The sequence below is a fragment of the Lithobates pipiens genome, unplaced genomic scaffold, assembly GCF_037356315.1.
Source record: "Lithobates pipiens isolate NorthernLeopardFrog02 unplaced genomic scaffold, aLitPip1_a1.2 Scaffold_22, whole genome shotgun sequence".
NCBI classification, from domain to species: domain Eukaryota; kingdom Metazoa; phylum Chordata; class Amphibia; order Anura; family Ranidae; genus Lithobates; species Lithobates pipiens.
Window position 1 is genome coordinate 85,490,661 of NW_027507784.1, and position 13,565 is coordinate 85,504,225.

Here is a 13,565-nt window from a genome sequence, read left to right on the forward strand (position 1 = left end):
CCTCCGTTTTACTTACCTGAACCCTTGAACTTGACCCACGGGGGCACGCGGTCTCTCTGCCTGGGGTTCTCGGCTGTTGATTGGATAGATTGAGAGCAGCGCAGCCATTGGTTCCCGATGCTGTCAATCAAATCCAATGACACGAGCGCCGGCCTCTATGGATAGCGAATGCTGTACTTGGGAGCGCGCCCGCAAATTAACCCCCTGGGAGAGCACTTCTCCCAGGGGGTTATCTGATGTGGGTAGGAGCCGAGAGAGCCACCGAGGGACCCCAGAAGACCAGGTTCGGGGCCACACTGTGCAAAACGAGCTGCACAGCAGAAGTATAACATGTTTGTTATTTTAAAAAAAACAAAAACAAACCCATAGTGTCACTTTAACCACTTTAGGACTGGGCCTCTTTTTTAGATGTGGTGTTTACAAGTTAAAAACTGTTTTGTTTTGTTTTTTGCTAGAAAATTACTTAGAACCCCCAAACATTATAGATTTTTTTTTCTAACACCCTAGAGATTAAAATGGCGGTTGTTGCAAAACACTTTTTTTAATTAAAAAATAAGACAACAGTAAAGTTAGCCCAATTTCTTTTTACATTGTGAAATATAATGTTACGCCAAGTAAATTGATACCCAACATGTCACACTTCAATATTGCGCCTGCTCGTGGAATGGCGACAAACTTTTACCCTTAAAAATCTCCATAGGCGACATTTAAAAAATTCTACAGGTTGCATGTTTTGCGTTACAGAGAAGGTCTATTATTGCTCTCACTCTACCAATCGCGGCGATACCTCACATGTGTGGTTTGAACACTGTTTTCATATGCGGGCGCTACTCACATATGTTTTTGCTTCTGCACGCGAGCTCTGCGGGACGGGGCGTGTTTAAAAACATTTTTTTTTCTTATTTATTTTACCTTTTCTTTTTTATTTTTACATTGTTTAAAAAAAAAAAATTGTGTCACTAATATTCCTATTACAAGGAATGTAAACATCCCCTGTAATAGAAAAAAAGCATGACAGGACCTCTTAAATATGAGATCTGGGGTCCAAAAAACCTTGGATCTCATATTTACACTAAACTGCAATAAAAAAAATTAAAAATAAAATGTTGTCATTTAAAAAAACTAAAACTAAAATGGCCTTTTAAGAGCTATGGACGGAAGTGACGATGTTATGATGTCGCTTCCGCCCTGCAGTGTCATGGAGGCCATCTTCCCCTCACTTGTCTCCATGCACAGCACTGAGAAGGATCCGATCGCCTCCGCCACTGCCGACGGCTCTGGAAAACGATGGAGGGCACAGGATCGCGGTGGGGGGGCTCTCACCGCCATCGATAAAAGTGCTCTCACGGCGAGAGACCACTTTTATCTTGTACCGGACCGCCGGCCGAACACGGCGATACCGGGGTTATGGCAGCTAGCTTCTGCCATAACAACGATATCTATCCCAAAGTAGGGATGTACAGCAGCATGCGGTGGTACGGACGTGGTTAAAGCGGGAGTTCCGGAGGGGGTAGGGTTCCAATGAGCGGAAGTTCCACTTTAGGGTGGAGCTCCGCTTTAAGTGTTCCCTGGGGAGGTGTTTCTAACTGTGGGGGGGGGACTGACTGACTGGAGGAGGAGAGAGAGGTCTGTTCTTGATCACTAGGAACAGACGATCTCTCTATACTCCCTTGTCAGAACGGGGATCTGTTTGTTTACACAGATCCCCGTTGTGGCTCTCTTTGGAGCGATCAAGGGCGGACGGAGGACATTACGCTGCAGGCACACGCGCTTGCCCACTTTCGCTCTTAAAGCAGCCGATGTGCACCTACAGCGATTCGCGCAGCCGTGCCAACCTGCCTCAGTATAATGATGGCGGCTGGTTGGCAAGCGGTTAAAGTCCAGTCTCTTTGCTGCCATACATATGAGTTGTATGGCAAGAGGTAAAGCCCAACTAAAATGTTTTATTTTTACTTTGGATACTCTATAGAGTGGGATAGGATTAGAGCCTCTGTCATATTTTTATTGCCATCTCTGTCCCTACTGGTGAAACTTCTCCCCATTTCCTTTGAGGACAATAAGTGATGGCAAATCTCTCCAATAAGAACAAAAGCACATTTTTAGTAATGTAAGAAAGTGCTTGGAGCTTAGTACAATGTTTTTATTACTGTCTGTGCCTTCTTGTACTAGTGATAACCACAGCCCTCATTTCTTGTACGGGTGTCACAGAGACAGGAAAGTAAGTGAAACTCTCCCCAAAGGGGGTCACAGACCTGTTAGGAATTTTAACTCTTCTCCACTGTGTCCAAAAGTAAAAGAAAATGGCTTGAGTAAGGCTGGCCATACATGGTTTAATTTTGAGAGAATTTTCTTTTGAAAGTCAGAAAAATTGTGCGTTTTGTGATCCGATGGCGCCACCATTGATTTTGAAATTCGGCCAACCAAGCCTTCAATTTTCCCTCATGTTGCTACAGAAAATAATTTTCGTGGCTGGGAATCTTCTTTTCTTTCGGGAATTTTCTTTTCTTGCACTCATGCGCATTTCTTTTTCGATTAAATTTCTCGCACGATTCTCCCATCATTGATTAGAAAATCGTTTGTTTTTCAAAAAGTTTCCAACATGTCCGATTACTCAAATTTGATTGCCGCACGAAAATCGGCTGTTGCGGCAGCCCACTAATTGTGCGAAATCCGAACGAAAATTCTTAGATAAGATTTTCGAAAGAAAATGATTTCGAAATTTGACCCTTGTATGGCCGGCCTTAGCCCTTAGCCCACACGGCTGGAGATTCCGACAACCAAATCCATCGGATTTTGTCCGTTGGATTTTGTCCGACAGGTCTTGTCCGAAACTGTTGTATACACACGGTCGGACGAAGTTGTCGGAAAATCCGAACGTTCAGAACGTGATGACGTTATTTCGTTACGACGGGACTACGTTCAGGCTAGTAGCCAATAGCTTTGATGTAGGAATTTGATTTGAGCATGCGTTGGACTTTGTCCGATCTGAATTCTCTACACATGATCGGAGTATGTCCGATCGGAGCAGTTTGTCGGAAAATATTTCCAGCAAGTTGGAAAATTTGGTCCAACAGATATTCCGACGGAAACAGTCCGATGCAGACCACACACAGTCGGAATATCCGACAAACCGCTCCGATCAGACACATTCCGACGGAATCTCCGACCGTGTGTACAAGGGCTTAGACTTGAAGGCAATTTGCTTATTTTGTCTTATACAGTATGTACTGAAATTCTCAGTATACTCCAGTTCCTCAGATGCAACTCGGCTGTTTATCATATGCTGGCCATGCAATATACGAAAAATCGGCCAAAATTTGGTCATTTAGACTGCTCGTTTTTCGGCCACTTAATGGGCACAAAATCGATAATCTTTGGGACGTTTTTGAGCCGAAAAAATGAAGGACAAGTTTGGAAATTTTCTGCGGAACGATAACTTGAAAGGTTAATGTGTTTCCCGTCCGAACTGTCTGCACTAGGTATATGTAAAAACAAAAACAAAAAATGCAATCATTATGTCCGCTGAATGATTTATCGGTCATTACATGATGGCACTATCGTTTGTGCTCACGGTCGAATGTTCGTTTATCGAAAATGGGTTCGGCCGATTTTTCGTAAAGTGTATGGCCAGCATTAGCCTCTGTGTAGTCTTATTTCTCTTGAGCCTGACTAGTAAATATCTCTAATATTTGTCCTTCACAGCCTCATCGCAGCGATCACATTTTTGTCACAAGTCCTGCGTTCTCTTCACTTCCCCGTGTACATCTGGAATAAGAAAGGAGGAGAAGAAGGGAAGAAGTTTGCTCCGGTCTTTCGCATGTTGTGTGTAAGTTCAGGGTCCTTGTGTCACAGTTATTCTTCATACACAGATGGGTGCAGTGCAGCAATTTTATATTTCTCTCTATTTATGGTGATTATGACAGATGTTCCTCTGCATTTCTTGTATCTGGATGGTGTGCACGTTCTGGGTTCCACATGAAGAGATCGCGTTTCCAAGTGAATTCCGCCTGGAGCAGAACACATCTGGATCCTTCACCATCAGAACACGTATGTTTGCAGCTAATCGTGGAGGAAACACCACGGAACTGGCCCCATGGTTTCAGTTTCCGTCTCTAGGTATGAATTTATAAAGTGAGAAAAGGTATGGTGAAGGCCCATGTGTGAAGTGCACTATTTGGTTTCAGCAGGATGTGGGGGAACATCTTTTAACCACTTGCTTACTGGGCACTTAAACCCCCCTCCTGCCCAGACCAATTTTCAGCTTTCAGCGCTGATGCATTTTGAATGACAATTGCGCGGTCATACAACACTGTACACAAATGAAATTTTTATCATTTTTTTCCCACAAATAGAGCTTTCTTTTGGTGGTATTCAATTACAGCTGGGAGTTTTATTTTTTGCTAAACAAACAAAAGAAGATGCAAAATAAAAATAAAATAAAAATCATGTTTCATAGTTTGTTATAAAATTTTGCAAACAGGTAATTTTTCTCCTTCATTGAAATGTGCTGATGAGGCGGCACTGGTGGGCACTGATAGGCTGCACTGGTGGGCACCGATAGGCACAGTTAAGGCGGCACTAATAGGCACATATAAGGCAGTACTGATGGGCACAGATAAGGCGGCACTGATGGGCAAAGATGGGCACAGATAAGATGGCACTGATGGGTGGCATGGATGGGTGGCACTAAGGGGCACTGATAGGTACCACTGATAGATGGGACTGATAGGTGGCTCTGATAGGTGGCACTGCTGGGCGGCACTGATGGGCACTGGTAAATGACACTGATGGGCACGGATATGTGGCACTGGGGTGCAGCACTTTTGTTGAGGCAGATTGTGGGCACTGATAGGGGGCACTGTTGGCACCTACGGGTGGCACTGTGGGCACTGATGGATGGCACTGTGGGCACTGATGGATGGCACCGTGGGCACTGATGGGTGGCACTGATGGGGGGCACTTTTTTAATATGTAGGTGGCACTGGCAGGGGGCAGGTGGGCACTGATGAGCTGGCCGTGAGAGGGACTGAAGTCCCTCTCACGGCCGCCGGTGATCGGTCAGCGCGAGGAGGAAAAATAGCCGATTACCGGCTCTGTTGTGTCACATGATCAGCTGTCATTGGCTGACAGCTGATCACGTGGTAAGGGGTCGGGATCGACCCCTTGCTCCAATCCGTGATCAGGCGAGTCTCATAGACCCCTCAGGGGGCGCGCAGGCCGCTCGTGCACGGGACTACGTCAGTAGACGTCGTCCCGGCAAAGCAGGTCCACGCTGTAGCCGTCATTCGACTATAGCGCGGATCTCTAGTGGTTAAATCAGGGGTCTCTAAACTTTCTAAACAAAGGGCCAGTTTACTGTCCCACAGACTTTGGGAGCAAAACTGTGGTCAATGGGAGTAAACAGTGCCTCAGGCTTGGCGGTCAGTGGAAGTAAAAAGGATTACATAGCACCTGTGGTCAGTAGGAGAAGAAATAATTCCTCAGTATTAGTGTTATTGGGAGGAATAGTGCTCCATCGTTGGTATTAGTGGGAGGAACAGTGCTCCATCGTTGGTATCAGTGGAAGGAATAGTGCCCCAGCATTGGTATTGGTGGGAGGACTAGTGCTCCATTGTTGGTATCAGTGGGAGGAACAGTGGTCCATCATTGGCGTCAGTGGGAGTAATAGTGCCCCATCATTGGTATCAGCGGAAGGAATCTAATTAATCCCAAAGGTGTTCTATCGGGTTGAGCTCAGGACTCTGTGCAGGCCAGTCAAGTTCCTCCACCCCAAACTTGCTCATCCATGTCTTTATGGACCTTGCTTTGTGCACTGGTGCGCAGTCATGTTGGAACAGGAAGGGGCCATCTCCACACTGTTCCCACAAAGTTGGGAGCATGAAAATTTGTCCAAAATGTATTGTTTTGCTGACGCCTTAAGAGTTCCCTTGACTGAAACTAAGTGGCCAAGCCCACCCCCTGAAAAACAAACCCACACCATAATCCCCCCCCCCCCCCCCCCACCAATTGATTGGGACCAGTGCACAAAGCAAGGTACATTGATTGGGACCGTGAGCCAGGCCTTCTTATCCAACATTAGTGCCCAACCTCACAAATGTGCTTCTGGAAGAATAGTCAAACATTCCCATAGACACACTCCTAAACTTTGTGGACGGCCTTCCCAGAAGAGTTGAAGCTGTTATAGCTGAAAAAGGTGGGCCAAATCAATATAAGTATATATTATATATATATATATATATACACACTCAAATATGGACTAATGCCGCGTACACACGATTGGAATTCTCATCTGAAAAAGTTCTGATGATTTTCCCAACGGAATTCGGCTCAAGCTGTCTTGCCTACACACGGTCACACCAAATTCCAATTGTTTATAACGCGGTGACGTATAACACGTACGACGCGACTAGAAAAAGGAAGTTCAATAGCCAGTAGCCAATAGCTTCTGTCTCGTAGTTGAATCTGAGCATGCGTGATTTTTGGCGTGTCGGAATTGCATATACATGATCGGAATTACCGATAGAAAGTTTTGCTTGGGGAAAATTGAGAACATGATATCAATTTTTGGCTGGCGGGAATTCGAACAGCTAAATTCCGATAGAGCATACACACGGCCCCATTTTCCGATGAAAAGCTCTCATCGTTTTTTTTCTGGCCGGAATTCCGATCGTGTGTACGCGGCATTAGACTGAGATGCCATTAAAGTTCACGTGCATGTAAAGACAAGTGTCCCAATACTTTTGAAAAATATAGTGTCTATAAGAAATATTGCATGTGCAGTTTGTGTAGTTTGCTATTCAGCCAGGGAGTGGAGATCGAATTTCAGTGCTCTCTCCTACCAGATTTATTAAAAATAAAAAAAAAAGCTTGGCGCTTACAGACATCTATAGATCAACGTGAAGCATATACATCGAAGTGAATGAGTCAGAGTAATGACTCCCTTTGGAGACAGCTCAATATAGTGAGTCAGCATGAGACAGCAGTGCCTGGAAGAGAGCTACTTCTGCTGCTCTTTAGCTAAGCCATAGTGCTTTAGTAATTCTTTATCATGAGATAAATTATAGTTTGTGAAATATATATATATATATATACTGTATATATTTTATATAAAACATGAGTTAAATAGTTTTATAGGCTTTAAAAGTAAAAATGATCTCTTCCCAGGTCTGTGTGACTCATATTTTACCCAATACTTACCGTGTTTCCCCCAAAATAAGCCCGGGTCTTATATTAATTATGGCTACCAAAAACACAGTAGGGCTTATTTTCGGAGTAGGTCTTATTTTTGGGGAAACACGTTACTAGTTTTTCTGTATTCACTGATTACCTTTCTTATCTTCTGTTCACACAGGGGCCTGGGGATGGCCAAGGCTCAGTCTGGAGACTCTCATTATGGGCATTGCCATGACCCTGATTTCCTGCCTGTCTTCCCTTGGGTGTTATATCTTATGTGCCCGGATGCTGTGCTGCCCCCCTCTACCGTTTCACTCCTGTAACCGTGGCATATGCATGGAAGGGGTTGGGAATATCCTCTCCGGAATGTTGGGTGGAGTGTGCGGTGCTGGATCCAACATCCCCAGTGCTGGCGTTACCGGAATCACCCAGGTACTCAAAGCTCCCAGTGACACCTGAATCCTAAAATCATAACCAGTCTTGTGGTTTTGCAAGGCAGGACTTTAAATAAATCAACATCTTTTAACCAGATTACTTACACATATAGTGGGCAAAATAGTAAACTCATTATTGGTTGCTTGTCTTTGACTTTTTGTCATGCTTTTTTAAATATTAATCAAGCCCATCGGGAAATGAAATAGTAAGTTATGAATGAATTATATTACTATCTGTAACTGTGGACTGCCGTGTATGGAAACCTAAAAGTGTGAGCAAAACCTAAAGGAGGACCTTCACCCATCCAATCCACTAGGCATCATACCACTCCTCCCCTCTCCACAATGTCAAATGTAAATGTAGCGGCCATAACCCTCGTTGGGGCGGCCTTGACTTTTGGGCTTACTGGTTACCACCGCTTGGCTGGTTCTTCCACGTCTAGGGGTTCCCAGGGTTAGTACCCAACAACTTTGGACGCTGACACCAAAAAAGTCCTTTAGAAAGGTTTTTATTTGCAGGGGTAGCATCCAACAAACACAGTCTCGTATGGGAACAGAGGGCAAGGGTGAAGAAACTCAGGCACCTTGAACTGCTAATCACCACAAGGTCTCTAATACCACCCAGAGAGTAGCCACTCTCAGTTGGGCGCTTCAAGGCTGAACAAATCTCTAGCCAGAGATCATGGCAGTCAGCAATTTGATCCGGAACATACAAAGTCTCTAACCTTGAACAAAGCTCGCAACCGAAAATGAACAGGAATCTTTTTCTTAGTACCTGGAACGTTCTCTGTCTCCTTGGCAGTATTGGAAAAGCGTGGATTCGTTAGCGTCCTTGACAACCCAGCAACCGGGCACTTCTTGGGATGCCAGCTTGTTGGCCCTCCTCTGAAGAGTGCTCCCCCCATCGCTTACACGGGTCGTGGTGCCCCTCCAAGTTGAGAGCACACTTGGACGCCTTGAATCCTCCTTCAGTTACTGCGCCTCAGACCAGCTGGTTCCGAGACTCGGGAACAGATGGATCCTTACCCTAGACCATACGGGTCTAATGGGGCTAGCCAAACCGACCATGTTGAGGGTCGGCACACGCTCCCGTGACCGGGACCCCCGGCTATCCCGGTCCAGATCCAGGAACAGGCAGCTATGGCCTTACAAACGAACCTTGAACACGTGACTTCAACATCTTAAGTACCCTTCCCCAGACTCCTCAGCGGGGCCAGACCCACCCACTGATTGGCTCTGGGGAACGCTGATACCCAAAGCGTCCAACCAGGCCTGGTTCTGGGCCTGTCATGTGCACCTAACTGTACACATGACCAGGCAGAACTCTAATACAGCCCAGCCAAACTGAGGCCAAAGTTAATTCTACACAATCAGCCCTCAGAACCCCATTACTGTTCTGAGGAAAAAAACTAAATTTGTACATAGCAGACACCTTGTCCAAAATGTCACCGCTTCATTAAAAAATTACCTTTTTCAAAAAGTGTTTTAAGTTAGTCCTACCCCTCCCGGCCGCCATTCTCACCTAGGCAAGAATAATCTCTTGTGTCCTCTGATACCTCCTGGGATATGCACATCACATTTTCCAGGATGCTTCAGGCTCCATTTATGAGGCTTAAAGTGATTGTGAAGGTTAATTTACTTTTCTTAAAAATAACAAACTGCTGCTTTGTACAATGGTTTTGCACAGAGCAGCCCTGATCCTAGATATGTGCAATTTATTTTGGTCCGGATGTAAAATCGGACAAATTTCTGGTTATTCAGAGATTTGGATAGTAACTCATTTTGTTGAAAGTCGTTTCATTTATTCGTTTTCTAACGAATTCCACATTTTTGGAAACCGATTCGCATTCTGTGTGAAGAATAGCTGGTTGTTAAGGAGCAGACCTGGAAGCCGGCCACCGCCTCCTTAACCACCAATGACCCACCGATGACCCATCAGCTGTCAGCTGGCTTCCCCGTTGAGAGCTAAAATGTAAACAAAAGAATGCTAATAATAGAAAAGTTATAATAAAAAATAGTGTGGGGTCCCCTCCCCCCAATCCATACCAGGCTCTTTGGTCTGATATGGATTCTAAGGGGAGCCTCACGTCAAAAATAAATAAAAAATGAAAAAAAATAAACTCAAAGTGCTGCACTATACTCTGCAATCAATATATATCCTGTGGGTTAGTGCAAAAATACATATCCAGTGTTCCATAATAAACTAAACAAGTATATAGTGCAATATATTTATATTCCATACCTTCCATACATGCAAAAAAGTACTACTGTGCTAACGACATAAGCAATATATAAAATTACACATTTAGAAACGTATTAAATAAATAATTTGTTCTGTCCCATATGTGCACTGTTCTGTCCCCTCCCCAACGCGTGTCGACACAGGGATCATGTGTCTTCCTCAGCAATACCCTTGAGCAAGACAGGTGATCCCTGTGTTGACACGCATGGGGGAGGGGGATTGTATAGGCAGTAGCAGCATTGCATAAGCCACCCCACCCGCAGACCCCCATAACCACAGTCCAGGCAGACCCGGCAAAGCCCCCCCTCCCCAAAGCACCCCCCCCATGTTGAGGGCAGGTGGCATGGTATGGTTCAAGAGGTGAGCAGGGCTGGACAGTATTGAAAACTGAGCACAATGCTGCCTGATGGGTAAGAAGGGGGGAAGAGGACAGGTAGGCATACTGAATGTCCTCTTTAAGCCTTCATGTCTAAGCTAAAGTGTAATAATGTTACCGATGTTGCTGGAATACAGTATATGAAGGCTAAACTTACTCTTTTCGACTTCTGTAATCCAGGTCAGGATTACATGACAGGAAAGTGACGCTGATAGATGTTTTTTTTTTTATTTCAGGTGGGTTCCCGTCACTCCAGCCAGTTGAGTGCAATACTCTTCCTTCTCTTGGGCTGCTCTCCCCGGCTGTCCCAGGTGCTGATGACAATCCCTTTTGCTGTCCATGGTAGGTTTCTTCTTTCATGTGCATTTTGATTTCCTCTCAGCTGAATGAGCCCCAAAACTCACACTCAATTAGCTTGTTTGGGGTCCTTATTGTGATGTCCAGATAATTGCAGCTTTTGTAGCCTTTTTGACTATAGCAACCAATCCTCCTGCTGAAATGCCTTATCTTCCTTCTTCATTTAGGCGGCACGTTGTGTCTGACATTCTCCATGGCGGTGGGCGGAGGGGTCTCCTTTTTTCAGTATGCAAATATTGACTCAGGAAGAAACATCTTCATTGTTGGCTTTACAATGTTCATGGCTCTGCTGGTGCCTCGCTGGCTGGAAGCAATGCCAACCAAACTGGACACAGGTGAGAAAAAAAATCTGCAGTAGTGGAAATACTAGTCACAGCATGTCTAATCCCAATTACCATACCTATACACAAGGCATGGCTACTGTGGTACTACATAACCCACCTGCTTTGAGGTTGCATTTCCAAGCACAAACCACAGCTGGGAATTGTTCATAGCTTGTATTGATCCTCACCTAGTGTCATAGGCGTGCGCACAGGGTGTGCCATGTGTGCCCAGGCACACCCTAATCACCCTTTACAGACCAGATTCCCCCTACTTCCTTGGCTCCCCACTTCCCCCTGTAGTGCTACCAGCTTCCCTTCTCTCCCGCCAGCTGTTACTGCAAGAATGTTTTAGGATGAGTGGAGGAAGGGGCCGATAAATATGTTATTGATCATCCCCTTCCCTTTCTGAATGAACATTGAGTGATCAGTAGTGTGTGTTTCAGCTTTGGGGTGCACACCCTAATGCAATAGACTGCGCACACCTATGCCTAGTGTTATAGAAATTTGGAACCTGCAACCAAAGCATGCAGTAAATTGTTGCTTTGTAATGGCCCATACATGCGATCAGAAATTCCGTCAGAAAAAACTTGGATGGTTTTTCCGACGGAATTCTGCTCAAGCTTACCTTGCATACACACGGTCACACAAAAGTTTTCTGAACTTTTGACCGTCAAGAACGCGGTGACATACAACACTACGACGAGCCGAGAAAATTAAGTTCAATGCTTCCGAGCATGCATCGAATTGTTTCAGAACATGTGTCATTTTTTTGCACGTCCGAATTGCATACAAACAAACGCATTTTCGGATAGGACTTTTTTCAGACCAAAAAATAGAGAGCCTGCTCTCAATCTTTTGCTGGCGGGAATTCCGCCAGCAAAAGTCAGATGGAGTGTACACATGGTCGCATTTTCCGACCAAAAGCTCTCATCTGACTTTTGCTGGCAGAATTTCCTATCGTGTGTACGGAGCATATGTCTTGTGTAGCATCCTCCTAGACAGGTGCTAGGTTAGGTAAAAAAAATTTAACAAGAAAACTAGGTTAGGTAATTTTAGTTATTAGCTTACTATAATCAGTTGAGCTGCATGTGATTATTTTGGTCTGTTTTGTGTCTCATTGGCTGCAGAGTTGACTGCTTCCCCCTGTTTTCTTTAAGGGTTCTGGAAGATAGTGGGCTGGGAAAGTCAAATCAACAGCTGCATATTTATACAGCCTTAGCCAGTCCCTGGGGATTGGTGCCCAGATGGTGTCTGGGAGGGAGCATAAATAGCCTGGGGCTTGGAACAGAAAGCTTCTTGTCCTTGAGAACAAAATCCCAGCTTGGAGGGCTGCTGTCCTTCTGGGCAGGCCTGCCACATGTTTGCTGCTTATCGGGGTGCCAGCTATGCTAGCTGAGGGGCCTATTCTGCTAAAACTTGCTGGAAATGACTGAGAGATTGTCTTTTTTGGGCATCTGTTTTGAAGAATTCACAGATGTGTCTGGAAGATATTGGAAAGAGGTATCCAATTATCCAAGGACAATAGTGAGTACAGACTAGTGTGAGCGATCCCAGTAACTGTGTGCTGCTGTTATCCCTCTTGTGCTAGAGTCAGTGTTACTGAAAGGGGAAATTGAACTTGGTGTCCTAGTATTGCTCGGCCCAATATTTGCTTAGGAGGAAAACTAGTGTCCTCAAGTTACTTCTTAAAGTTGCAGGAGCATCCCACAATCATACCTCCCAACATTTTGAGATGGGAATGAAGGACACCTACTAGCAAACTTAGGTAGGCATAGGACACGCCCCCTGCCACACCCCTTAAAGAAGGATTAACCAAACAAAAGGTTCATTAAATCCACAAGGGCTTTTTTTCACCACTACTATTCCTTTATATTATCTTTTAAAATTTACAAACGCAGCAAATTAGAATTTGGATGAAAGGTTTAGCACTGGAAAACACTTTTTGAAAGATAAAAAGTGCATTTTATATACAACTATATAGATCAAAATGAGGGACAAATGAGGGGGTAAGAGGACAGAGGGACATTGCTCCAAATCAGGGACAGTTGGGAGCTATGCCTCAGTTACCCTGCACCCATCAAAGTTCAAGTTCTATAATAAAGCATCAGAAAAACATACCCCTAAACTGATTACTGGGCCAAAAGATTGACTGTGATTGTGTGCCTGGCTGCGGGTCCATCTGCTCGGACCTAAATAGTGAGCTTCTTGTGAGGGTGAGCAGTACACTTGGCACACTTTGCCAGTACAAGATCACAGGTTACATTGCCAGGCTAGAAAAAGACACACATTCACCTAGTCAAACCAAAAATTAACAAAACCTTGCATCCTCAGAACCTTAAACCTGGAAGGCAAAAACCCATCTAAAGTGTGACCCAATCTCTGTAGTAGGAAAAAAAAGTCTTCCAACTTCCTAAAGGCAGTTCGATACAACCTGGATCAACAGTCTATTACTTTTAAATATCAATAGACAGTTATTGTTAATTTTGTACTTTTATAAACAAGTCCTTATTTAAGCAGTTGACTGATTTAGTTAGAACCGGCACTTGTGGAAGTCTATTTCACATTTTCACCCATTCAAATGTATGTATTGTGTTAAGGTGCAATAACGAAGATGCATTGACGCACATTGTGCTGCTTGTCAATGTTTGTTGCATGGATGT

At 44.6% G+C, this 13,565-nt stretch overlaps 1 protein-coding gene across 1 annotated transcript in view; it reads left to right on the top strand.

Moving 5' to 3' along the window:
- Window positions 1-13,565, top strand: part of SLC23A3 (solute carrier family 23 member 3) — a 65,242-nt gene that overhangs the window by 46,890 nt on the left and 4,787 nt on the right. The window contains exons 6-10 of the mRNA XM_077447833.1: window positions 3,703-3,826; window positions 3,924-4,116; window positions 7,352-7,605; window positions 10,462-10,567; window positions 10,750-10,917. Of these exons, the coding sequence (XP_077303959.1) occupies window positions 3,703-3,826; window positions 3,924-4,116; window positions 7,352-7,605; window positions 10,462-10,567; window positions 10,750-10,917 (845 nt within the window). The remainder of the gene's footprint in view (window positions 1-3,702; window positions 3,827-3,923; window positions 4,117-7,351; window positions 7,606-10,461; window positions 10,568-10,749; window positions 10,918-13,565) is intronic.